This window comes from Polyodon spathula, chromosome 23 (assembly GCF_017654505.1).
Source record: "Polyodon spathula isolate WHYD16114869_AA chromosome 23, ASM1765450v1, whole genome shotgun sequence".
NCBI lineage: Eukaryota > Metazoa > Chordata > Actinopteri > Acipenseriformes > Polyodontidae > Polyodon > Polyodon spathula.
This window is the reverse complement of record NC_054556.1, coordinates 2,799,568-2,827,256: the sequence shown is the minus strand read 5'-3', so window position 1 is coordinate 2,827,256 and position 27,689 is coordinate 2,799,568. Positions and strand designations below refer to the sequence as shown.

General features: G+C 37.7%; 1 protein-coding gene across 10 annotated transcripts in view; it reads right to left on the bottom strand.

Annotated features, from left to right (window-relative positions):
• LOC121298410 (ERC protein 2-like) overlaps positions 1-27,689 on the bottom strand; it is a 252,786-nt gene that overhangs the window by 196,374 nt on the left and 28,723 nt on the right. For all 10 annotated transcript variants that reach the window (XM_041225526.1, XM_041225533.1, XM_041225530.1 and 7 more), the window contains exons 4-6: positions 16,985-17,059; positions 11,792-11,947; positions 8,820-8,987 (exon numbers count right to left, since the gene is read on the bottom strand). In XM_041225526.1, the coding sequence (XP_041081460.1) occupies positions 8,820-8,987; positions 11,792-11,947; positions 16,985-17,059 (399 nt within the window). The remainder of the gene's footprint in view (positions 1-8,819; positions 8,988-11,791; positions 11,948-16,984; positions 17,060-27,689) is intronic.

Here is a 27,689-nt window from a genome sequence, read left to right as displayed (position 1 = left end):
CATACTTGATTAAGTGAAACAGCTTTTGAATTAAGCCCATGGTACAAGCCGAACCCTGCCTTGTTCCCTTTAGGCAAATCACACAGGAGATTGCAAGACTGTTCTTGCATTAAACCATGTACATCTGTTTCCAACAAAATTGCATGGATTCCTCCCAGGAAAACGAGTGCTGGTTTGAATGTGAGGTTCATGTGTCACAGGACTGTGATTCTGTATGATCAGTGTGTGTGACATCACAGTAAATGCTAAAAGCCATTCATAGCACAGACACAGAGAGAAAACAGGGTTACTGGTACAGAGGGAAACAGGACCACAAGAAATACTGTTCTGTTTCATTTTTTGTGAGTTAGGTTTTTTACTCCCTTTACCCTGTAGCTCTCAAAACAGTGTTACATTTCCACCTTTTCTTGACAACTGTCAGTCTCTTACATGATGATTTCAAATAAATCCGTAGATCTTAATTCACAGCTGCTTAGAAATGTTAGAAAGCAAAAAAAGGGTGTAAAGAATGAATCAGCTTTGAAGAAATGCACTATTTTGTATTTGCTGCATAAAGTTAATTTAGTTCCTGCACCAAAACAGCTCATCATTCATAAAATGAAATGTGACAGCAATGCAAAGAAGTGATTACTGGGTCAGCATAAAATGCAAAAGCTTGGTTCTGCAAACCTGAATGACAATTTTCATGGTTGACCATGCAGTGCAGTTATAGATGATTTTTCCCCGCAGCAACACAGAACTGGGGAAATTGCTACCACATGTCAACAAAAAAAAAGCTGATGCACACTGGCTTTTCTTCATTTACTGGAACCCTTGGGCAAAACAAAACAAAACAGAGTTCTGCCATGGTACACCTTGAGGTAGCAATCCAGTGCAAGCAGCTTCTAAACTGTTTCAATACCCTCTTGAACACATGAAAGCATCTAACAGTGACTAACCGCTGCACTTTCCCATAATCGGTTTGCATATCTAGACTTCAGAATTATCGTGGGGTCGCTCTTTCTCATTTTTAGCTAGCTGCAGCTTGTTAGGAACGTTAATGTTCCAGTTTTGTAAAGCCAGGAAGAGTAAGTGGTAACTTAAATCATTCCTTTCGGATGATGATAAAAGGATAGATTGAGAATGTGCCATTTCTGTTCATTTACATTTCACATTTCTAATCCAATTCAGGAAGACCTAAAGTTCCAATTCCATTGTACAGAATGCATATAGTCTTTGTATTGCAAAACTAGTAACAGTTTCTTTTAATCACATTGCAGAAAGATGACAGTGGAGTAACAGATTGTTACTGCCACTGCATGTTAAAAACAAGCCTTTTCCTTCCTCACAGCCCACACAGACGTTAGTTTGTTTGTTTTGTTTACTCTACTTAATTTTAACACCAGAATGACGAGGACCATGAAATGGTGTTGTTCTGTTTACAACAGTCATTACACACTCGGGAACAAAACAGGCATTTTTAAAACAGAGAGAGATGGATTATTTTTTTTTTACTGCCATCCTTTTAACTCAATAATGAAACACTGAAGGGGAAATAATTCCCTTACGCAAATATAGACGGATCTTCAGTGCCGTAAATTTTATTGCCAAATGCTATAAAAAGCCCCAGGGAATCCTTGAAGGAAGAAAGGGAAGCAAGGAATGGGCTCTGGTGTATCCTTCTCTGAATCATGCTCTACATTGAATAGGTTCTGTGTAAGAGTTAGTTTACCCTGGTTTGTTCTTTTTTACGCTTAACCATGTTTTCACTGTGCTTTACTACACTTTGCTGTGCTTTTGCTATGAGAAACCTTTATAAGGGTTTGTCTTTGACTGTGGAAGTATCATCTTTACCAGGAAGTTTATTTTCGCTGCTGACCTATAAACACTTGCAAAAAGGAGAGGGTGCATTCAAAGTGTTTAAGGAACAAGTGCTATGATGTTTTCAAACCACATTTTGTTCACAAGAGGAAAGAGACAACTCTGGATTTTTGACAATCTTAATGCAGCATCACCAAGCACACTTCAATATGATAGTCATCGTCATTTGCTCTCTCTCAAAGTTAAATGTTACGAGTGACTGATGTAATACGTAATTATAACTTTCGACTCGCTGTCTCCCGGGTCCCTCTAGAAAACAAATTAGCTGAGGCAACTCAATGAGGTTTTCCTGGTGAGCAAATTTTTTTAAGAAATACGTATCTGCTAAGACAAGTGTACATCAAGACAGTGCTTTGGGATTCCTCTGCCTTTGAACAAATTCAACCCACTGGTTACTATAACACTACTTAAAAACAGTTTTAAAAATAATAAAATGCTGACAATTCAAGTTGCAAATTAAGTAATGGATTAACGCATGTACCTTTATTGGGGCAACTAACAATAGTTTACAACCCAGTCGATTCATTTAAGAAACAGATATAACTTTTAAATATACCAAAGTTGGCCGCCAACCTTCCACCATAAATAAATAAATAAATAAGAAAAACCTTGTGCAACCTGAAATGTTTTTCAAATCTATGAACTTGACTAGGCATGATATATGACCTCCTGAATTAGTTTATCTCCCTCATTGCTCTGATAATGATGCGACCACCTGTATCTGCATCTGTTGCATGTATTAATTTAATTAAATGTCTTTCAGACAAGTGGGGCCATTCTTCTATTCTTGAAGATTCAGTCAATATGGCCAAATGCTTCTGTTCTATCACATTACAAGATTCTGCCTAACGGAGACCCCCAACAGAGAAGCGAGTCAGTTGAAGTACTTACTGTAGCTGCTGTTATGTGCATTGAATATAAAGCTTGTTTCCCAAAAATGGATTCACACGTCTCTGTGAAAGTGGAAGCATGACAGCTTTATCTTACGGTTGAGATTAAAGTACTGGAGCGTGTGCACCGACAATGCTGGTTATGTTTTTTTCTTTTCTAGTAGCTAAAAGTGTAAAAAGGACCAACTCGAGCCATTTCTTTCATGCACTTTATTATACAGTGTTTATACTTTCTCAGGAAAGCCTAAAAATGGACTCAGAACACTTCCTTTATTCACTAGGGTATTCTACACATAGTTTATTTTTAAAACTGTTTCTTTTTATTTTTTTTTATTCACATCCACACACCCGCCTCCTTCTTGTTAGTCTTTACAGGGCTGCTATGGTTCACTGAGCAACAGCAGTCGCCACAGTCCACCAACTTCTTGTAGTAAAATAATAGGAACAAGACGACAACTTTTCATCAAAATAAATAAATAAATAAAAATCCCCCACCTGCAATATCTTCCAAATAACCGTCTTACGTGCATATGTGAAATAAAAATGAAACTTGATAATGATTTCTACTTACTCTTTCCAAAATGTTTTAGTGAGAAAAAGACACCGCAACAAAGGTCTGGAGTTAGGGGAGGCAAAGAGAAAGCGGGAGTGTATTCTGCAGAAGAAGGAGCTCATTCTTCAGCCGAGAGCACTGCTTGCTGTGGGTGGTGTTGAGGTTAGAGGGTTATGGGGTTAATGAACATTCAGCCGCAGCATAGAATTATCACAAGTCTCCATAATTGTAACCGGTACTATAACACATCTCAAGTAGCCCCGTTTCCCCTTCAAATCATGGCACACTCACGTTCATTAATATTTTCTAAATACGTCTGTCCCAGCTGGTAATCATTTTGGAGATTGTTTACAATCCTGACACCCTGATTTATTGGCACTCCACTAAACAGCCCCATTAACTACATGACTCACCATGTTTTAGATCTCTGCCACAGCAAATTGTTCCCAAACCATAATGGTAAAAATCTAAATGTGTCAGGCACTTGATAATTAGCAATTACAGCTCAAAGCTGATTTTTACTTTCACACCTCTATTCTTGCACATGAGACAACACTACCTATTATATTGTTGAATTGTTCCAGACTTTTCTGTGCATGGTTCATTATCATTTAGCCAGTTCAGCGAATTGCTTGAAAAACAGATATTTGATTTTAAAAGCTGCCCCCCAGCTAAGTTTCACTCGATTCCTTGTCCTTATAAAAGTTTCCCATGTGCATGGTCATTTTACAGATTACCATGATTTTATCATGCACATTGAAAGTGACCGTTTTATAACATCATCTGACCACCAAAGGTCAGGAGAGGTAATGGCACTAGATGACTGCTACGCTTTTATCCATGTCTGCTACGCTTTCCCCTGCAGTTTACTGCAGCAGCGTTCTGAGAGAGCACTGTGCTCATGCTGACTGACTTTTGGTTTAGGGAATTTTAGTTGAGAAAGCACTCAGCCTGACCAATCTCAGGGTCTGAGAAATTGCTTCAGTGGGCGGGGCCTAGGCTGGGCTCACATGGGCTAGTGCTTCTGACTGGGTGTGGCCTGTGTGGTAATAAACTCAGTGTGCAGGACACACCTAATACTACAGAAATCTTAACAATGAGCAACCTATTTTCACCGTATGGGTTACACTTCGTGATTTAAAGGATTGGACTTGTGTGCAAGCCTTTCCAGGTTTCAATCAATAATATAATAATATAATATAACAATATATTTATTTTTATATAGCGCCTTTCATAGTGGACCACCATTACAAAGCGCTGTGAACTGTGCTTTATATGCAGAGTCACTTACAATAGGACACTGTTTTAACATCTCATCCACAGGATGGAGCACAAGAAGGTTAAGTGACTTGCTCAGGGTCACACAGTGAGTCAGTCTGTGGCAGAGGTGGGATTTTAACCGGTGACCTTCTGGTTACAAGTCCTGGACTTTAACCAATCACTCAATCAATCAATCAATCACATTGATGTAGCACCTTGCAACTAACCATTGAAACCAAAACCAGCATTTAACCCAGTATTTGTGTCGACTCAACAGGTCTGAGACCTGGGCTACCCTTGAGAAACTTGAATATAGCACGGCCCCTTCAGGAACATTTTTATGTTGTATACAACTAAACTAAATTAATGAATAGTATTGTTTCCTTTAACTTAGATACAACCAATTTAGACACATTGTATTGCTCTGGAAACATTGCTAACGGAAATTATTACAAAACCAGAGTTTTAGTTTGTGTTTATCTTATGAAAGCTGTTCAAACAACTGTCTGTTCCTTTTAAAAGCACATGATAATGTAAACATATGACCTTAATGAAGCTCTCTGTTTCTCTATCAAATTGAAACCGTTCTGCTCCTTCTTCAAGCACTACTGTTAAACTGCACTGTGCCCTTACCAGCTGACTGCAGCTCTCAATTTTCTTTCAAAACACTGACAGAAATGTTATTTCATTAAGATTAAATATGTCTCGAGATTCTCCAAGTGTTTAGTCTAGCAGCGAATCAACCCGAAAGACAGCTAGAAACTGCTCCTTTTTTGATAACAAGATATGTTTAAACCACATAAGCCATGTTTAGTTAGCTATAACACAAGCTAAATATTTTTAACCGATAATCTGTATACATTAACATAAAAAAATGAAATAAACGTGATCGTTCACTGCAGGATATCCTGACAAGGAACACTCTGGCAAACTATTTCAATAGTACCGTATGTTCCATATTAGTTGGCCTATTGGTTTAGGTGAAACTCCAGCAAATTGTAGGGTGCCATTTTAATTTGAGCATTAAAATAATTACCTCTACACTGTGTCTCATTAGATCCCTCCAGATGCCTTTAAAAGCAGTAGCCTCTCATTTTAAAAGCGATGTTGCCATATGAATCCTTGCAGAGCATCTCAAATATGTTGACTGCAAATTGAATACCTGCTTGACTTTTTGGATGGAGAGATGGACAGATAAATAGGTAGTTAAAAATAGCCTTTACAAATGAGAAGAATTTTCTTGTAGTTTCCAAATATATTTAGTTTACATGAAGGATCCCTCTCGTTTATTTGCTCTTTTGTAATTATTATTATTATTATTATTACTATTATTATTATTATTATTATTATTATTATTATTATTATTATATTATATTATATTATATTGTAATTGTATGGGAGATTTTAAACTCTCTAGTGCTGTCGAGGGCTGCTCAGCCACCACTGTGTTTGCTGTTTACAACATCTGCTTTGAAAACTATGAGGAATTTCAACAAGTCATTTACAGTAAGGGGGTTCAACTAAGATACAGAGTGCACAACTGTACCTCATAAGCATTCTGTGTCTACAGATAAATGTGACGTTCTTGGGTTAATTAACTTGAGAGCCAGCAATACTCCCAACGGAGAGCTTTATATGGCAGAAGTGTACTGCATCCTGACTTAACTGTGCTACCAGGTGACAGCGTGTGTGTCTGCATGCTCTATGCTGTAGGGGGAGATTTACACAGGAGCGTGCAACAGGAGCGTGCAACAGGAGCGTGCAACGCTGCAAACTTAACCTCCCTCACAACACTGACTGCTGGATAAAAGACATTCCGAATTCAGGATGGATCTTTCAAAAGAAACAGATTAAAATAAATACTCCTCTAGGAGGCAGGAAGACAAATGCTAATTAAGCCCTAGAGCGAAAAAAAAAAAAAAAAGTATATTGTGACAACATTAAGGTCTAGGCATTAAGCTTCCCCCACATCTGCTGGGCACTGAAACACTCACCAACGTCTCCATGTTTTCATTCAAACAATATCCCCATAGAGTAAAAAAGGAGTGCAGCTCCAGTAACCTGACCTAGGCTTGTTGTGTATGACCCGAATGTTTACACATCATTAATAAAAAAGAGAATCAAAACAAAGAGCACATACATTGGTTCAGGGAAACGTTTGCATAGCTTGGCTCTACCGTCACATGAACTCTGAAAACAGAAACAAATGAAAAGTGTGTAACAGAGGAACTGAACCATGTCATAACTGCACATTTAGACATTACTCCTACCAGAAAACAAGCCATCCAACAGACCTCCCAACACTTACAAATGGGCTATCTATTAATAGCTAGACATATTCCTCCACAAATATTTTATACCACAACAGTTCTGTTTATCCCTGTTCAGTCCTTACAACCATCGGAACTCACACTGGAACCTTGTGGGACACTCCTAGGTCCTGCGCCTTTTTTAATTATATCACTTTTTGATTGATTGATTAAATTTGGAGAAAACAAAAGTACACATTGCCTTTGAGAGTTTGATTCGAAATATTATATATATATAGGAAATTATATATATATATATATATATATATATATATATATATATATATATATATATATATATATAACGAGAACATGATGGGAGACTACATTTGGGGGCTGATTCGTGAAAGTGATTTACAGTATAATCGTAAATCTTGAAAAACTACTCACTTCTAAATCTTTTGTAGTCATTTTTGTATTACTTTAGTATAAATACATGTTAATTTGGATTCATATGCTGTTTTTTTCTGACTTTATGTGAACGAAAAGACACAAATTCGCCCGTTTTCTCATTGGAAATAGGTAAATTTCAAAATATCACTGTCCTGGTCACAAAAGCAAAGTTTGTGGGGAATAATAGCCATTTTCTATACTTTTGAGGCATAAGCAATTAGGAAATAACACTTACTACCCAGGAACAAAAATTGTGTTACATAGTTGAACTTTAGGAAGCCACTAAAACAGTACAAGTTGACAGTGACAGCACCTATTGTGGCATTTGATTTACAAAGTTGTGGGTCTGAGATTAAACATTTCTCCTCTACATTAAAAAAGCGAATCAGGCGCATGAAAGCCAACTGTCTATTAACCCATTATGAAATCGGGAAGCTTATGTTTCCAGATAACCCAAAGCCAGTTCCTTTCAGTATGATGCAGTCGGCTTCCTCATGCCAAAATCTTTTGCGCATGTATAGACAATTACATCTAATTTTCATCCCAAATTGCTTCCTTTAATGAAGAGTGGACATCATTAAGAAACTTTATCCATTCCCCTTACAAAGAGATCTCAAGTATTCCAAGAGGACAGAAGTTGAAGACAATTTCTCATGTGTTCCAACTGATAAAATCAATACATCATTTCAAAAGAACAAGGGGGCAACGCTGTATACCTTCTATGGGCATATAAAACAGCTGGCCGCCCCTTTAAAACTACAAGGAATCATTTTACAAGGTGAGACATTCAAGGAAGACATCGTACAGCAATGCATTTACCAGAGCTGAAGAATCATTATAACTAAATCACGAACACAGGCTGCAAATAATATCGACATAACAGAGGATAGGTGCATTGTTAGTAAAGGAATCATATTTAGGAAACCACTGGATTTGAGTTTAGGATACTACTGGATTTGAGAGACAGATTGTTCATTGGAATCCTTGGCATATTTTTAAAGAGCAAACAATTATCTATTCAGGGATAGCAAGATATTTAGTGAGCAAGTAGCCTGAGTGAAGTTATCCGGCAATACACTCCCCATCCCCAGTTGTACCGCTTCCCTAGCAAAAGGGTACCATTCCACTGGTATCTTGCTCATTAAAATAGTTAGCATATTTTTAAAGAGGAGATGATTACCTATTCAAAGATATCAGGGTATTTAGTAAGTAACGGGTCTGACTGAGGAAAAATGGGCAATACTTCCCAGCCCTAGTCTTGTAAATTGTTTCTTGTTTCCAAACTTCTGAACATTACTGTATATACAGTTATGTCTTTAGATGTATTTGACTGTGCCTTGTGATTCCAGGGCAGGAAATATGCTCTAAACTGCTGGCATTATTCACAGAATTTCAAGTCAGGGTTGTGAAGCCTTACTGTGCAGCCTAGCTCTAACGTAATGAGCCTTCACTGGCGCCAAAGAAAATATCAGTATTTGTTTTGTTAATGCTTGGCGTTGCCTCTTCTGAAAATAACAAAGCAGGACAGTTTTGTGTTCTATCTGCAACACTTGCCTCAGTCTGGAGTATGGCAGATCTCTGCTCCTTTGCAGTGAGAGACTCCTTGAGCACCTCGATGTGTTGCTTGCAATCCGAATTCTGATTGTTCAGTGTCTCAAGTTTGGTTTGTAAGGCAAGGAGTTCAGATTCCTTTTTTGACAGGTCTTGTTTTAACTGGTCAATCTGGGGAAAAAAGAGGGAAAATACTGTAAGAGTGGGCAAAAAAATGGCATGTGTTTATGCCACATCACGCACACACACACCAACTCGTGAACAGCAGAAAGTCAAACCACTGTTTGAACTAGTTTTTTCATTTTAAAATATTTAGGAGACATACATTCAGTATCTATCCATGCATTTTACTGACATCAAAAAAGACCATTGAATTACATGTTAGAACAAAGAAAAAAGGTCGATTCAAATATTTGGCAGGTTTCGTGAAGAATACAACAGACAGATGCAAAGCCAAATTAGATTTCTACTCGTTTGGATTTCTTTAAGGATCAAAGTCATTCTTATCACCGATATCCTGCCAAAAATAAGAACACGTCTTAAAAATAGGGGCTATATACTGAAAAAAAGATACTGTATATTATTCCAGATTAGCCCAGCAGACACTTCAAAACAATAACATCCAAAAACAACATAGCCGTTAATCAGCTTGAAGCAAAAAGGTACTACTGTATAGTCTACTATCCAGGGGCGTTGACAGTGGGCTTTTTGGGGGTCTGAAGACTGCACAGTATTCCTCAAGGACCCCATAGAAAAGTGAGTGGTGCAGTCATCCTAAAAAATAAAAACACGCACTGTGTTCATCAGGATCTTATCCTGAAGCACAAGCACCCAGAGATAAGCACAGAAAGGACGTTAAGGTTTACTTGCTTCCTTTATTGTCCCAGAGGTGGCAAGGGCTAATACAGAATATGGTACATGTATAGTGTGTTATGAATACAGAGGATGGCTGAGACCAAATCAGATTGCAGGTATAATTTGTTGAGTGCCCAGTAGGGGGCATAAACACGACAAAGGCATCTGCATAGTTGATTCCACTCCTTGCTCAAAAACACTTCTCCTTGAAGAATGTCGCTCTATCAGTTTGCCCCAGTAGTTCCTTGCATTAATTCAAATAATTCATTAGAAAATAAACAAAATATATTGTCTGGTTTCAGAGACCCTGATTAGCACTAACCCTGGACAAACTTACTTGAGAAAACACAGCCCAAGATTAGTGCCAATCAGGGCCTGGGAAACTAGCAGTATGAATACAGAATCCGGAAAATATATCAAAAGTGCATGCACAGTCTATTTCACACAGTCTATTTCACACACACACACACACACACACACACATCTAATATATATAGATATATATATATATAATATAATATATATATATATTATAATATATATATATATATATATATATTGCTGAATTGGACTTAAAATAGAAAGCTTCCCTTTTTCAAATTATTCAATTTCTGAATTCCGTAATCAACATACGAAAATAAACACAGGCTTGACTTGCACATGGTGCGTGCAAGTGTTCATTTCAAAGGTCAATAGTCTGCCTGATGTACCTAGGAGGATTATAGCACCCAAAGTTGTTGTTAATGAAAAGCCCATTGTTCAGCACCACTAGTCCCTGATCTCTTATCTGAGAAACCTTTCTTTAACCAGTGTGTTTCTCTTTGATTTATCAGATCTTAAATCTGTAGCCTCCGCCACTGAAAGACGAGACGAAAAAAGAGGAGCCAGTTGATGACAGAATAATAAATACCATTTAAAAGGTTGTAGGATGAATGGTAGAACCTGTACCTTTGGGGATCTTATTAAAAGGCAGCACAGTGTTGCTGAAAGAGCCCGAATGGTATGTCAGCAGAATCTGATCAGTCAGCCAATTAACTGTCTAGTGGATGTTAAAAAGACCAACAACAATCATTTTAATGTACTAATCACTTTGTACTTACCAGGGGTCCATATTTGAGTACTTTGATAAATATTTATTACCCCCGAAAAAAAGAACAAAGTACATTCAATTCATTGTAAAGAGGTTGGCTGAATGGTGGCAGCATTCGGAAGACTGACTGGGCGTCATGTCAGCGGAATTGGAAACAAGAAGCACAGTTGCTACTCATGTAAGGCCACCCTTATACATGTAGGCTTGTAGGTAGTGTATTGTAGGTAGGATGGTTGAAAAATATAAAACCTTAAGTTTTCTGGTACAGTACAAATACAATGCTTTTGCATTGAAAATTGTAGTGAGGCATGGGGGGAAACCTGTCTGTACAGGTGAGAGAGTTCATAAAAATATCTGGATATGTGTTTTGAAGCAGTGTAACAGCATGCAAACTCTGCACAGCTGTTGTGTGCTAATTCTGAAATTATGAACATATTACGGCCGAGAACTTGATATCAAGATTATGAAAAAGCCATTTCCTGATTGGGAAAGGTTACTTCCAAGAACACACCAGTGTTTTTTTTTTTTTGGGTGGAACCCAAAATATCGCTGCCATCTGTTTGTGCTGTTTTCATAATCCAGAGATTAAACATAAAGAAAAGAAAAGGTAAATTAATAATCCACTGCAGACAACTCCCCACATTAAAACCGTGTGTCTGTTTCTGCCATAAATGCAGTGACCACTCACAGGAAAAGTACTGAAAAATTCAAAGGCAATCTTCACACAGAACAGCTCTATGACAGGAGGGCGTAAATTAATCTAATTTCCGCATAATGAATTAAAAAAAAGCATGCATTTGGCTGCTGCAGTTCTACTGGGTCACACTGGCGTTACGCAGGCATTGTCGGCTGAAAGCTGCACAGTGAGGCCGAGCCTAATGGAAGTGATCCAGTAAACCTGTCTACATGAGAACCTGCTCGTAACAGCCAGTAAACGCCGGTAAATAAAGGTCAATGACAAAAGAACCTTGAATAAGCTGCCACACCTGTTCAGTTCCTTTGGTTAATTCAGGCTTCACTGTTACCGTACCTTGTTTTTCATAAACTTCGAATGGTTCTTGTACACCTCCATCTGCTTTATTTCTTCTTCTCGATCTTCAGTGTTCAGTAAACCGTTAGTCTTCAACATCTGAACTTCGTCTTCAAGGTCCCTTAAATTCCTCTCAAGTGATGCGATTTTGGTATCCTGTTGTTCATCATAAATTATAAAATACAAAAGGCAATCAATGCTATATTCATTTTCGAAGTATAATTTCAAATAATAATAATAATAATAATAATAATAATAATATATATATATATATATACACACACACACTGTCCTTGTCCACGCCATGAATGCTGTCCCTTTTCTGTGTGTGGTGCAGAAATACCAGTAACACTTGCTTCCTGAAGATGAAAGACAATTTATCTAGGTTGCATCTCCAAACACTTCACTAGTTTGAAATAATAATGAAAGGACTTTCTAATGCAATGCATTGCATCTCTCTCCTGCCGAGTGCTTGGAGAGAAAGCCTTTAATGCTCTATTCTGAAGTTCATGTTCATGACTAGAAGAGAATTAAGTGACAGCATTCATGGTGTGTTCTGCTGAAAGAATGCATTTGCAGTGATCAACAATAAGCCTCTTTTTTTTTTGTCTTGTTCAAGACTCAAACAATGCAATGCCTCCCCTTATATGATGCTGTCTTATCCAATTTTCTTTTTTATGAAGGAAAACAACACACCTTATTATTAATACACATGAATCATTTTCAAAAGATGCATGAAAAGGACAACGCTAGCTGTCATGACAAAGGGGTTTGAAAAGACAACACTGACAGGTTATTGATTACGGAGTTATTGAAAATGACAGCACTTCTTCCTGAACTAGAGAAACCTGAAACACTAAGGAACCTAAGAGGATTTAACACAACTGAATAGGGTCCCATTCCATTCTTCTATTTTACAAAAAGCCCCTGCAAAGCTTTGTTGTTGCTGCAATTCTGCATCCGTTCTGCACGCAAGCCCTGCATAAGAGACTATTTTCAGTATGCTTCTATTCTAATAAAAAAAGTGCTAATTTACAGTATACTGCTATTATCTCTACTGAATAAATTGAATTATTATTCTGTTATGCTGATCACTTTTCAGCTCTGGTTCGTTAGCCCAATGCATTTTTAATAATAATAAAAAAAATCTTTACAGCAATTTATTTTCAGATTGCTTGTTTTTGAGAATGTCTATTACTGATGAATAATCTTTCCTGTTTACTTCAAGGGTTTCTCTCTCTTGAAAAAGCTTAGCGATCTCAAACACTCGCACTACAAACAAAACTGTAACTCCAAACAGAGTAAAAAACAGAGAGTGCCAATGACATGCAATCGAATTGTTTGCGTCTTGTGTAAACATTCGGAGAATATCAAGACACAAGACAACTGTTGAGGGTATGTTCATAACCAAACCACGCTCAGCTGAGGAATGCCAAGAAACATAAAAGAGCATGCAAAAAAGGCACTGTTTAACTCTCATAAAGAATTCATAAAGATGCAGCGTTTCTATTAATATCGAATACTGAATAATAGAAGGCTAGATATTGATCCTGAAATGGAAAAGGGCGACTATGAACATTAGCATGCATAGTTATTGGTTCTCTCCGTCCAAATCTGTAAACAACAATTTATGAGTTATAATCGTCTACAGAGATTCAGGTTTATTATGTAGGGTATTTAACTCATTCATCGCAAAGTACATTTACAGAGAGACTACTCTAGTATGCTGTAACCAATTAAACTGTGTCTCAGCTGTGGGTAAAAGTTTTGCATCACCCTATAGAATACTCATTTTGCTTCATAAAGTCGAATGAAACCTGATGAATAATGTTACGTTTAACATATTGAATTACAAACTGCTTTGTAGTTTTCCCCATATACTTAACTAAAAACTGACAACATTAAAAAGTGTGACATTTCGAAATGTAACATGACATACTGTACTACTATTATGGCTTCCAGTAGATTTTTGCAATATCATTTAATAATTTATTTGATTAAATGATGTTAAATAAAAAAATCTACACTATGTTCATATTCTGGCCATAGCTGTAGACACAGATGTACAGTATTAGTTTATGATTAGGGTTAGGGTTCACTGGTCTGCTGTTTTGAATGCAGTTATCTGTAAACAGCTGTGCAGTGCTGAAAGAGTGTGTTTGGACACAGCACATTAATTAGCCTATTTGTCCATGCATTTGCTTAAGCTCAGAAGCAATACTGCATATTTAAAAGTATTCAACAATCTGGAAAGGAGAAAATGCGGTTAAACTGTTCAAATGTAATCAGCTTTTCAAAAAGTGAAAGGAAAACATAAGCGTCACAAAAAGCAAACTGCTAACATACTGTACCTGCCATATTACATCAGGATCAAAACAGAACGGAGGGGCTGTTTTCTGCAAAAGTTACACAGTGTGAATAGAAGTAGTTTTATTGACATGAAACACCTTAGCATCGTATTGTTATTGAATGATATCTTAGTGTGAGCCCATGTGTGCTTCTAATAAAGCAATACAAGCTGACAGAGAGTTTCATTAGGTTATAACCTAAACTCCAAGTGTATTTAAAATAACACGTGGGGCCCTCTTGCCACGAAACCCAACCACATGACCAGATATTCAGATAGTCACAGGGTTTTATGCATGTTTATATCGATTGTGTATGTAATGTGCTACAGTGCATTGCATGTGCAAGACTGTATGTTAAGTAAACACTAACATACTGTAGCATGGTGTGCGTATACTGCACAGAAAAAACATATCACTCAAGTAACTATTTGGCTTAGCGTACCCTTGACAAAAAATAATGTTTTCTTTACAAACCTCAAATCATAAACAGGTGGTTTAGTTTAATTTGTTCGTAAGTGTTAAACATCGGTCTTGTGTTACATTTAATAGCATGGTAAGGGGCGCATTTGCTTCCTTCTGCTTGAAGGGGTTTAAACACCTACCTTCCATTGTGCGAGCTCGCTATACATGTCAGAAAAACTTGGCTATCACTAAGCAAATTCCATTTCTAGTTTGACGGTAAAAAATGATATGAATCAGTTGCAGCTATTTCGGCCTGGAATGGATTCAAATTGTGCCTCTTGGGTAAAACGCTAAACCCACGGCTCTACCCAACCCTGTGGAAAAACAGCACAGAATTCCAGATAAACCTATTTCTCTTTTGTCCCTGCCTTCAACTGAAATGACAGTAAATTCCTGATGAGAGTTTACTATTAAACATACAGTAGCAGTTAAACCTTGCTATAACCACACTACAGCGCCTGCTGTACCTCCCAATGTCTCTTCTTCGGAAAACGGCTTCTGACGTTCCAATCCTAGTTTCCGTCTCTTCTTTAACCCTCCCACAAATGCAAAGTTCTCAAACAAGTCGCTAGATTTTTTAAAGAGTTGGACGGAATATTTGGAGAAGGGACCGAGAAAAGAACCACTCCTTTTTGTGCCAGGAAAAACAAAGGGACACAACTGTAGGCACATTTAATTTACTTTGTTATGTTAAACGTTATCAAATGTGTGAGTTGGCTGCACTGTTCCCAGCTAGTGTTACCATTTTCCAGCCACACCTGGAGCGTCACTGAGAATTTCCACTGACTCCAGCTGCAGCCAGTCAAACATCAAAAGAAAAGCAAAACCGTGCGCCATCACTGAAACAAAAACAAACAACACAGAACCTTATTTGTTGGACAGAACTAGCAGGCAGGAGGGTGCCTGTTTGAATAAATTGTACCTGTCATGACCCCTTTGAGGATGAGGGAGGCAGTGCTGTAGGTGTTTACAACGTTTTATCAAGATAAGCTGTTTGAGATGATGTCATCCCTTTCCAGAAGTGTCCTGGTGTGCTTGTCTATATTGGTGGCAGGGTACTACAGTATCTTCCTATAAGGACTCCCTGTAGAATCTATGGTATAACTGGAGAAGTATGGCTGCTTTTCCTTTTGAGAAAGGATCACTTATGGACCCTAACTCAATTCCTTCTCAAATTGAGAAACAGTAAAAGGAGAGCCAAGGATCCGTGAAATTGGCTGTACAGCTGGACCAGGAACCTGGTTAGGCAACTCTTCTCAATTAGGTGCCTCCATCACATCTCTCACAGAAGGGGGAACAGGATAGAATATATTTGTACACATGGTAATGTTATGGAAATAAAAACATATCTTGCAGATTAAAACACACACAGTTACAGTAAAACTTGTAATACCCCTCTCTAATTGCACCAATCGATGCAGGCTATGAACTTCCAGCAAGTCAGGATTTGGGAAGCAAAGTGAGAAATACCCCAGAAACATCCCTAATGAGAAGGAGAAAGTTTGAATGGAGCACAGTCTCATATCATCATGCATAAACTTTTCAACATGGGCAAGTGCACAGCTTAATCGATTCTATAGTGCTGACACCCAAATCAAAAGGACTGAACCAAAAGGAATTCTTCCATGTGAAACATTAGTAACAAATTGAGCGATGTTTTAAATTAACCAGTCAATTGGGATGTTCTATGATATGCATCCAACTCCCCATCCAGCTGAACCCTGAACTATCTGAAGAATTTAAATGAGAAACAATGCTTATGATGAAACATCACAAGCGGTTTTTAAGCTGCACAAAGTAAAATAGAAATACTTGGCTTTGTCTTTATTTGATTTACAACCCTTTAAGGAAACCACAATTAAGTTTCTTTTTTTTATTTATTTTTATTACACTGACCCTCCTGCAACAGACCAGACAGCAAATCTAAGCTATTGTGGTTGAATACGCCATGGGGAAACCAGTTTGTAATGCATCTGTTTAACAGACTGACAATCCACAGTAATGCAGTCACATTTCTTCATTGGAACACAATAGGTTGCTCACAATATATATGGTACAGTAACACTAAATTTCTGTACAGCCTGATGTCATTATTCCATAATGTTGATTCTATTTTATTATTATAGTTGTTGTATACAGTATACAGCACAGATATAGATAGATAAAGGGAAGACATCTTACCTGGGCCTCACATTAGAAAATAATACTATTTTAAAACCAGAAGATAGCCCTTTAATCAGATCGGAGGTAGTGCAATTTTAAGATGTTTCAGTGCAACACTACAGCAGCAGCAGCAGAACAACAGAGCAACATGGCAGTTTAAGAGTTCAGGATGCAGATGCAACGAAGACTCTGCATGCTCTGAGACTGAGAGAGGCCTTACCTTCATTTCAATGACAGTCTGAAGAGCCTTCATCTTCGCAGGCTCCTGCTGAACGGTGGTTCTCCTGTGCAGCTCCTGTGGAGGGACCCGATAGAAATATGCTTGACGACTCATCCTCTCCCCACTTTCAGTTCTACACAAAACGGATGCACTCTCAGGGCAAGGAGAAAAAAAGCTTGCTTGGTGTGTTCCAGCTACATAAATAAAAGGGCCTAAACGCTACAGGTGCACCCCCTCGTAATCCCTCTTCAGAAACTGCTGCAGTCTCTGTCTAACATTACAAACCAATTCTGCCAGCACATGCGCTATTTGTGAGCCTCTATCAATAATTAATGGCAAACTGTGTGACACAGACCGTGGGTAATCATCCAGTCCATTTCATCTTACACGGCTGGCTCTTCGAATCCTCTTTTGTTCTTTCATGCCACTGAGTGTTCAAAGCACAAAAAGCTGAAGGCCAATCTAAGTATTCTTCAATATGCTGATGAATTCAAGGAGTCTACATAGTACAGTATGTGTATGAAAGGTGCAGAGTGGCTTATCCAATGAATGAATGAATATATATATATATATATATATATATATATATATATATATATATATATATATATATATATATATATATATATATATATATATATATAAACTTTGCATAGCTTTGCAGAAACATTAAACTGAGAACTTTTGTTATTCTGTAACTAGTAGTCTTGATTTATTGTGGATTTATAGAGTAGCACAATACAGTACTGTACCCCCTTGGATGTCCTGAAGATGGGGCATCTACTTTCTTTCAGAAAGGATGAAACAAAGAAAACAGAAATGCATGAATGAATGAACGGTAAAGGAAAGTGCATCATGTCAGCAAGACCCCTCCTTCTATCTCTCATTCATCCTCACTCACTTGCACCAAAATGCAAAAGTTAGTATTTTTTTCTCTAGGAGATTATACTGTATGAAACCTGTAAAGACAGGCGTGAGCAAACTCTGCATTGCCTCAGAAAGCAGGAAACATAGCAAGGAGGCAGGCTGCTCCTCCCCACTCTCATCCATTTGGATGCAAGGATACAGGAGCTCAGCAATTAGTCAGTCAGAATGCAGGATTTCTACACATAAAACACCTTTACATTTTCAGTGCAGAGCGATTCATCAATAAAACATGCTTGCGTCTTTAACAAAGCAGCTAAACTTAAACGACACAGAACATATTTACTCAGGAAAAGCAAACCCTTTATAAAATAAATGTAAAAGTCATCAATAAATAAAAAGAGAAGTCTCTCATCATGAAAGCATGTAGTGTAGAAAATCCTGTATGTTTTTTCCCCTCAAGGCGAAGTAGGAGGGCATGTAACATGCACAGAGCGAACACTGAAAACCAAGGAGCAGCACAGACCAAGAAAACAGCTTTAACTGCAAAGATCAGCTTCTAATTTAAAATCAAATTTAAAAAAAGCATGCTTGAATCTTACAACAATTTATGAATGCACAGTGTTAATGCTTAAAACAATACATGGTTTCATATTCTTAGGAGGAATGAACTCTCTTTAAAATAAAAAAAAAATAATAATGTATTAGACAAAACAAAATACAGTAGCTACTATTTTTAAAACTTCAATGCATTTGCTCAGGGGAGCAAAAGCACAGAAACTTCTCTGAATAGTTATTCTAGTGAAGAAACTGGGTGAGGTACAGTAATCATTTATAGTAATTGCATTTAGTAACTGCTCCTGAAAGGTGACTACTGTACAGTAAGTGAATATACACTTTGCACACAGGAAAACTGCCAGCATACTGGTAACCCTACCAGCCTTGTTTCTGTAGCAGTCACAGTGCATGGATTTGACAAGGATTGAGCCATAATTAAAAAAGAATATACATATACATATATACACCAGTTGCGGGTTGTAGCAGGGCTGGGGCCATGTATGTAAGAAGGGGGTTTCTGTGACTATTTATTGTAAATATGTGTGTTGTGGTTGTTTAAATTAGAACAGGATTGGTTTTAATGAGAAACCTGGCATTCTGTGTGTAGCAGCCTGCCTGCTGTGTTTAGTTGCAGGAGCGAGCAATGTGTGTGTTTACCAGCTGTGAGCTCCTAATCAGCAGGTGGGTGTGGTGCAGCAGAACACCAGGAATAAAAGTATCCCAATTATATAAATCACGGCTGCTGTAAAGCCATAGGGGTCAGAACACTACTGCTGCCGAAGCATCGGCCCGACTGGGATCAGGAAACAAAGCGACCCCCTTTACCATCACTCGTTTGTATGTATTTCCCGAGGTTGGAGTCGGGTGACCTGCCCGAGGAACAGGGATTGGGTTTCGGGATAGTAGATCCCACCCATTACAGCAGACGGGCGTGGAAGCGGGACCCCCATTTGTTAGTGGAGGGCCGTGAGCCTTTTCCATGGCACTTTTGACTTGACAGTTTTTGTACAGTGTTTATTTAGCCTTTGGTACGCCGGGCCATATGTCCCCTGTGAGCTACCACTGCTGGGTTCCTGTGCTCTGTAAATAACCCTGCGCGCCTGCAGGGCGTGCCGATCCTAACCTTCCAGTCTCCGTCTCCTGCCAATCACGCTGCAAACACAGATCCACGTCATCCAGATCATTCTATACATCATTAAACCAGTCATTTCAAGTACTCCTTCCATCACATGTAGGAACACAGGTCTAATGTTACACAGGTCTAATAAGATTTCTTCCATATGTTAGCAGTTATAGTACTTCTTTAAGCAGTGTCCCGGATCATTACTCAACTAGAGGGAATGCTCTCAAATGTACTGTCACTGCCCCACCTTTCAAACTGTCTTTGGTACCCCAGATGATTAATGGCTCCTCATACAGAAACATCAAAGCGACTGTTTAAAGAAGAAATGTTCTACAGTGTGTAGTACGCAAGAGTCAGTCGCAGTAATATAGTTCTTAAGGCTCAGTGTCTCCACGTCTTCTCCAATGTAGCCCAAAGAAAACTATTTAACACTCAAGCAAATCGGGCATACTGTACAAGTATTTTTTTTTTCAACTAACCCTTTTATCCCGGATATGCAGGCAGGCATAGTGGTGTTACAAATTGCTCTGTAGTTCTAATCACATATTTGTTTTATAGTATGACTGATTCCCCTTCAATAGTTCCACTTTAATAAAAGAGTACGTCTCAAAAGGAGAACAGTATCCTGGACATAAACCACTGGAGGGGGTTTGAGGATAAAAAATGTAAAAAAGCCAACAATAGATTATATATACACACACATACTTATATATATAATAGAGAGAGAGAAATATGTAAAGATGTATTCATCTACAGGTGAAATTCAGTGAATACCAAATTCAAAATTCACTGTCATTTTCCTTTTAATGGAAACTTTCAAACTTACTGTACAGTTTTGTTTTCGGGGGGGGGGGGGGGGGGGGCATGCATTTGTGCGCATGCATTTGGTTCGGATTTATCACTGGGCTGACATCCCAGCAAGCAGAGGCCCTTTGTGACTGTGAAACCTAACCCTCACTTAGAAGATGCTTCTATCCATTAACAGCTTATCATGGACCATCAAGATAGGACTGGACAGTGTCCCCTCATTTACTTAATTAAACTGTCATGATGTGCCAGAGAAATGTTAATGCAATGACAAGGCCAGTTCTAGTTCCACAAAGACATCTCTGCAGTTCCAGGTAAAAGCAGGGTCTCACAAGACTGCTGTGCACAATGGCGTAATGAGTAACTTTTGACTTGAGGGTCACTCTGATGAGTGAGTGCACTGCCCTGCCCTTCAAATTACAAGTCACTTTATAAGCTATACAGCTGATTCAATTTTCTTTGTCAAGACAGGACACAAGCAATACGCAGTAATGTCTCCCAAGCCATTCTTGGTGCTCCACCGATAAGCACATATTCCTATGTCAGCACATTTATATTCTCTCCACCTGCGTAGCAGTGAAACTACTGCTCGTGTCAAAACCAGGAGGTTACAGTGCTAAGTGTTAAAAAGCAGCAAGGACTAGAACATCTACACAGTCACCCTATTATTATTAGCTGATCGTGAAAATAAAAAATACATTTAAAAAATAAACAAAAACATATTCTGCAGTGATTTATTTTGACAAGCACACCAGGTTGCTTTCCCTTCAGGTGGGTCGGAGCGACTACAGAATGCCATGCGGCATGCCTACACAGCTCTGCAAGCAAGCTGCTGTGCAAAGACACCAGCGTAAACACCACAGGTCTTTCAGTAGCAGGTGAGAAGCTCGTTGCTCATGTACTGTACAATCACTGCATATCTAACTAAACCACATGTCCAGGTGAGACTTATAAAAATAGCAGGAATTCTTAAGTGTTTTTTAAACCTGACCAGGATTGTTATTCACCCATGTGTACTTAATGGTATGCTGTACAGGGCCTGTCCCACAGATATGGCTGTTGAATAATAGATGGACAGCCTAAAATAGAGAAGATTAAAAAGTGCTTAAATATGCAGACAATCCACTTAGCGATCAGCAAATAATCCTGCTTGTATTAGTGCTAATAAGAACATGCTGGAATGCTACAATACTTCTGAAAAGGTCAAGTTTGCAGAGCGTAACCCCTTATGTTTATTTTAAAAGACAGACTACTGTACTGTTGATATCCAACAGCTACGCAATAATGGCAAAACATTAAGGGGCGGGTTACAAACATACGCTGTATGATGCAAGCCAGGGTTGATAAACTGGGTTGCAAACATTAACCAGCTACTTTACTGCAAATCCTTTACAACAACGTACAACTTTAAAAACAAGAAAATGCAATTTCACTAGATATTCTTGTAAATGCGGTACATGCACTTCTGCACTTTTCAATGTTGACATTCGAGCACGTAGGGAAGTGTAGGGTCTTCAATTACTGCCCAGAGTCTCAAGGCATGTCCAATTAATATACAGGATGTTGTTGTTGTTATTGTGATTATAGTTTCTTGACTTCCATCCCAAAATCAGGGTTGTATTTTAATAGTCCGTGGAGGACAATATGTTGTTTTAGTTGGCTTGCATGGTTTTATATAAACTATTGAGAAAATTCCATCTTAATGTTACAGAATGAGAAATAAAAAAATTTAGAGTGCTTGAGTAATACCTTGAATTATCTTACTTTTTGGTTCTAGTTTTGTAAAATGAATTGGTGCAAATGCAGTGTTAAAATCACAAGTGCTATGTGCTTATAAATGTGAGTTCATTAGTGCACATTAGTGCACTTATGGCTTAATTAAATCACAAATATTCAAAAGCTATTGCATTTCCTAAAAAAAGATGGAACAATACTTAGAAACAGCCCTCTCATAAGCACGCTTAGAAACAGGGGAACTCTCGCAAACGCTTTCCTGTAACGTGCTGTGTAAATTGACGAAGAAACTGATGCTGATCGATTTGGTTCAGAGAAATGGAACATCAATGTACATTCAACGCTTTAGCAGAAAAACAACTAAGTGTAATTCTTCAGTTTGTAACAAAAGAAATGGTAACACAACAGCTTTCTTTGCCTGTAAACATGTTGTTGGAATGCCACTGGCTTCAGTCGGACAGGGACTGTTCTGTAATGTGCGGTTATACAAAGCTCTCCGATCTAGTACACTTTACTGTATAAGTAAAACCCCTCAGGAATTGGGCTAGTTAAGCAGTGGATAGTAAAGTCCAAAAAGGATTAAGTTAACACAGCATTTCCAAACCTTTACAAGATTGGTTATTATTTTTAACTGGTTTACAGGAACAATAAAGCAAAAGAATAAACTCTTATTTCAGCCGGTTAGCAAGCAAAAAAGTAGAGCACAAAGAATATTGCAGCTTTGCATTGGGAAAAAAAAAAATACTTAGCGATGCAATAAAAAAGGCAGGCTGTCTCCAAATCCTTATCAAAAAGATTTTAAAGAAAACACTCCGACACCTGTGCCATTAACCGGAACGTCATACGAACATGACTTTCCTGCTAATGGATGTCTTGGCTGTTGCAATCAAGCTACCACATTTCCCACCCGCAACAAAGAATCAACATTTCTGAAGTGTCACGCAGGATCCTGCCCTCATGAATGAAAACCAGAGAATGAGCCAAAAACATCAAGGCCCTGCATTTAAACAAGGTCTCAACATGAAGAGAAGTTTATTTAGTGGAACATTTATTGAGACTTGTAATAATCGACCAGGATTGAAGGTATTAATAAGAAAGATTCCACTCTGAAGTTTAAGACTCAGAAAATTAAATATATTTTAAAAAATGTTTGTTGTTTAAAAAACTGTACAGTACAGGATGATGGAGAAATAGCTTCCTTCCGTGTTATCCGAGTAATTGGAGCGTGCTGTACAGAATCAGAAAGGTAATTTAAAGCAATACGGCACTTTGACCCTATTTCCACAGATCAAATGCTTTACTGTATTAATTGTTTTAAAAATCGAATTTCTTCGCCTCTAATCCATTGTCTTAAATTCTAACGTAACAATTTATAAAGTGCATTTCTTCCACTACCAACGCCAGCTTTAGTTCTTTAGTGACGGTTATACTGTACGTGTAACTTAGTTGCGACAAAATTAAAGCTGGTGGTTAGCTGGGCTTGTGTGTTTAGTGCTTTGTTTCAGACATCAGTCACCAGAATGCTCAAAGCATTCTTGGAAAAAAAAATGTTTTTTTTGTTTTTTTTGTTTTTAAAAGCTGGCTTTTAACCCGAAGGGACTGCAGTGTTAATCCTAATGCTGACCTGGTCCAGAAAAGGTGCTTGAGTTTTGTTTACAACAGGCAGACAGCTTTGCATGGATAAGTACAGTAAAGATGTGTGTTTCCACTGACAGTTCAAACTTTCCACCCCTGGATAATAAACAGCTTCATCTGCCATGTACCCATTTCTACAGTTATGAATTCAAACCAAGGGTCCCTCGGTCAAGACAAACTAATCTTACCTTTGTGTCTTCATGTCTTTTAAACTTTGGAAACATAATATTGCATTTGTACATTTGTAATTCAAGTCAAGCTAAAAAAATTATGGAAATGCCCTACATTTTGTTTTTAAGTACACTATTTATTCCAATACAGTGCCTGGTTATCCAGATAATGTGCACAAATATATTCCAAAACTCTGCAATCGGGGTAATGTACACAAATTATTCCAAAACTTTTAATAAAAAATATAATATATATATATATATATATATATATATATATATATATATATATATATATATATATTATATATATATCGATATATATATATATATATATATATATATATATATATATATATATATATATATATATATATATATATACTATATATATATATATATATAATATATATATATATATATATATATATATATATATATATATAGATATATTATATATATATATATATATACCCCATGTCTGACACCTAGTGATTGACAAATGTAGTGCATGAGTTGATCTCGATGAATCAAATACTGTTGTAACACCTCTCATAACCGGTAACCCGTGGTAACTACTAGTAACATGTGGCTCACACCAGAACAAAAATAAAAAGTGTTATTGTATATCAATTAGCAATCAGAAGAGGCAGCATCACTAATCATCAAGTTTTAAATTATCATGAAATTACATTTTTATTGTCACGTAACTCAGCTGTAACAAAAATGAGAAGCCGTCCATTCCAAAATGATCAAAGGTATATTTTACAAGACTATAGCAGGTTAGCTGCACAGATTTCTGCGTTACAGAACAGTACAAGAATCACTCATGGCACAGCCTGCTCTTCCTTCTGTGGATAAAACCCAACCTGTGAGTTTCTGGGCCAAGGTTACAGGAGCGCAAGTGCTGCTAACCCTACCAAACTTGAAGGCAGCGCGCAATATGGTTTTCAGTCTACAAAGCAGATACATTTGTGATCATTTTCCAAAAACTGCCATTATTTTAAAGGGGATCTGGACCTGGGTGTCGTGAAAGAAAATGCTTCACAAATAAATAATTAGCCAGACAAATCTTGCAGCTGCTTCTAATCAGCTGTACAGCCTTTCAAAACAGGTGCTAAACTTCAGCACTTAAATGGCATCCACAATTAAAGTTATTTTGCAGTGAAGAAGAAAACCTGGATGGAGCTGAGTTTACAACAGACAGAGAGAAGTTGTGTGCAATGACTATTAACCGCAAACCTGTCTGTGATAAACAGTGTTCCAATTACCTAGGCTATTTTTGGCACTAGTTGCAACCAGCCTTTAATGTTCACTTCTATTGCACAAATAGGGATAATAACTGCAGCTGCTAAAGACACTCGTTAAGCATTAAACATTAAATCAGTCAGTATACCTTCCATGAACACATCCTCGTTCAAAAACTACTTGAAAGGTTAGTCAAATAAATATCTTTCTTTAAATAAATTTAAAAAAAAGATTGTTGCTAACTGTTAGCCAATCACTAGGTTTTCACATAAAATGTGGTTTGTTGTATTAAGAGTACAATACTTTACATACAGCATGGTGCCAATTACCCAAACCCAGTAACTCAATGGACTGCCATGTCTTTAAGCATCATGCTCCTTCCTGATGAAAGAGGGAGAGGTTTAACATCTGTGCAATAATAACTACAAACATACTCTTCCCTAGCATTAGTTAGAACTGCCTAGTTAATGTGTACATACTGAATAGCACTCTGCAGACAAAACAAAAAGCAAGAGACAACTGGTTTACATAAAGAAGGAGCATTTGGAAATGTGAAATCTTACATAAAAGTTCATATTAAATTTAGCAATTAGCTTTGTGTGACAAACTTGTAAAACTATCTATGTGTTTTTTGGAGCATCAAGCATGTGTGAGGGAGTAAAAATTCAAGTCAGGTCCTAAAATGCTAATTCACATGGTCAGATGTCTCTTCTGGACTGCAATGGGAAATAACCATGGAATGATTTGGAACAAAAATACAGCACAATATTATACCCAACTGCATAAGTTGCTCCTTCATTCTATGCATTCCTTGAGTTACCTTTGCAATTTTAACAACAAATACACCAGCAGAAATACAAATACACAACACCTCCTCTCAATGTTGCACCATACGCTACACATCACATGGTAGTGTACAATTACCATATACAATTAAGCAAGTTTTTCACTTTTTTACAAAATCCAATTAATTTTTATAGCAAATGTGAGCATTTGTAAAGTGTTTTTTCTTTTTTTTAAAACAGGTGATGTAAAACAAAGACTACACTGTACAATCTCTAACGGAGCAATTGGCAGGTATACTGATGGGCCATAACCACAGTGTAGCTGAAAACCCTGCACTAAAAGTAATTACAGTTCTCCCAGGCACAATCATTAATGACTACTTCTTCATGTCTGGAATGGTTGCCAAAAAAGCTAAGTCTTCCACACCTATAACTTCAACTTAAAATGCCCACACCACCATTTATACTGTTAGCTGCAAAGAATTACACTGAAAGGTACTTTTTGTATTCGGCCAAATTCCAAACTAGTCATATTTTTAAAAAAAACAATGAAAAAAAAAATCATTAAGAAGGTGAGGCGGGCTGAGTTAGATGGAAAGAGACCTTTTGGACATGAATTAGACTAATATTTGTCATCTGGCAGAGCCAAATGAAGGGAGAGGCACTAATCGCCTTAATATGGCTGCAACATTCAGTGCCCTGAAAAAACAAAGCAAGGCTGTTCATTTTGAACTATCCTTGTCCAATAGGCTAATGCGCATCATGGTTTTCTGCACTTATGCGGACACACTGGGCCCTGTTCCGAAAACTTTAAGGAGTGTTTCTAAACATTACCTTTGGCAACGAGAACACATCCGAAATCCTCACCCTCTGTAGACAAAAGCAGACACACCATGCATCTTTTGTACAGGCTGCTTACAAATTAAGCTAAAAAAAACACTGGTCATTGATTAAAAAAAAATGAAAACAGTCCATCTGTTTATTTTCTTTCTTATCTGGAGCCAAAATAAAGCGAAGTCCAAGTGTTTATGTACAGTGTGTGTGTGGCGGTTGTTTAGAGAAAGGAGGCTGGCATAATGAGCATTGCTGCTAATCTGCTACAAAAAAAAAATGTGAGGGTGCTTTAGATGAATGCTCCTGATACAGCACCATTCACAATCTCTTCATCTTTGGCTTCGATGTACCCTCCTGCTCATGATCCCCCTTTTGAACCACGATAAAGTAATCAAAGTGACATTTCAACATTCATTTGGAACAAAGCACATATGTAATCACTGTGTGGGAGTGTTTAAAATAAATATATAAATAATAATAAAAATCTAATGCTCAACATCTGTGGTAGATTTCAGCGTGATAAAAAAACACGACATTCCCTTATGTTTTCTTACATTTTCTGACAGCTAACAAAGTTAAATGTTTACTTTAGCAACACTCAAGCATCCTTTGATATGCAGATGAAATACAAATCTAACACGGATGTCCCACGGCTTGCAGTGGAAATATCAAGTTTACTCCACCGCCAGGAACGGGCTTTCATGATCCACACTATACATAATTGTTAAAGGCCCAGCAGACCCCAAACACTTAACTTTATTTCGCGGTACCAGGGGAATAATAACGCATGCTCTGTTCTTACTGTTCGAAAGCCCATCTTCCCATCAAAGCAGCCTCCGAGGCTCAGATGCACAGTATAAATCATCCGTGGTGTGGATTTCTAAGACTAGTGCTCGAGCACTGCAATTTTGAGTGCCGAGGTGCTCTGATGCTTACCAAGCGACAGG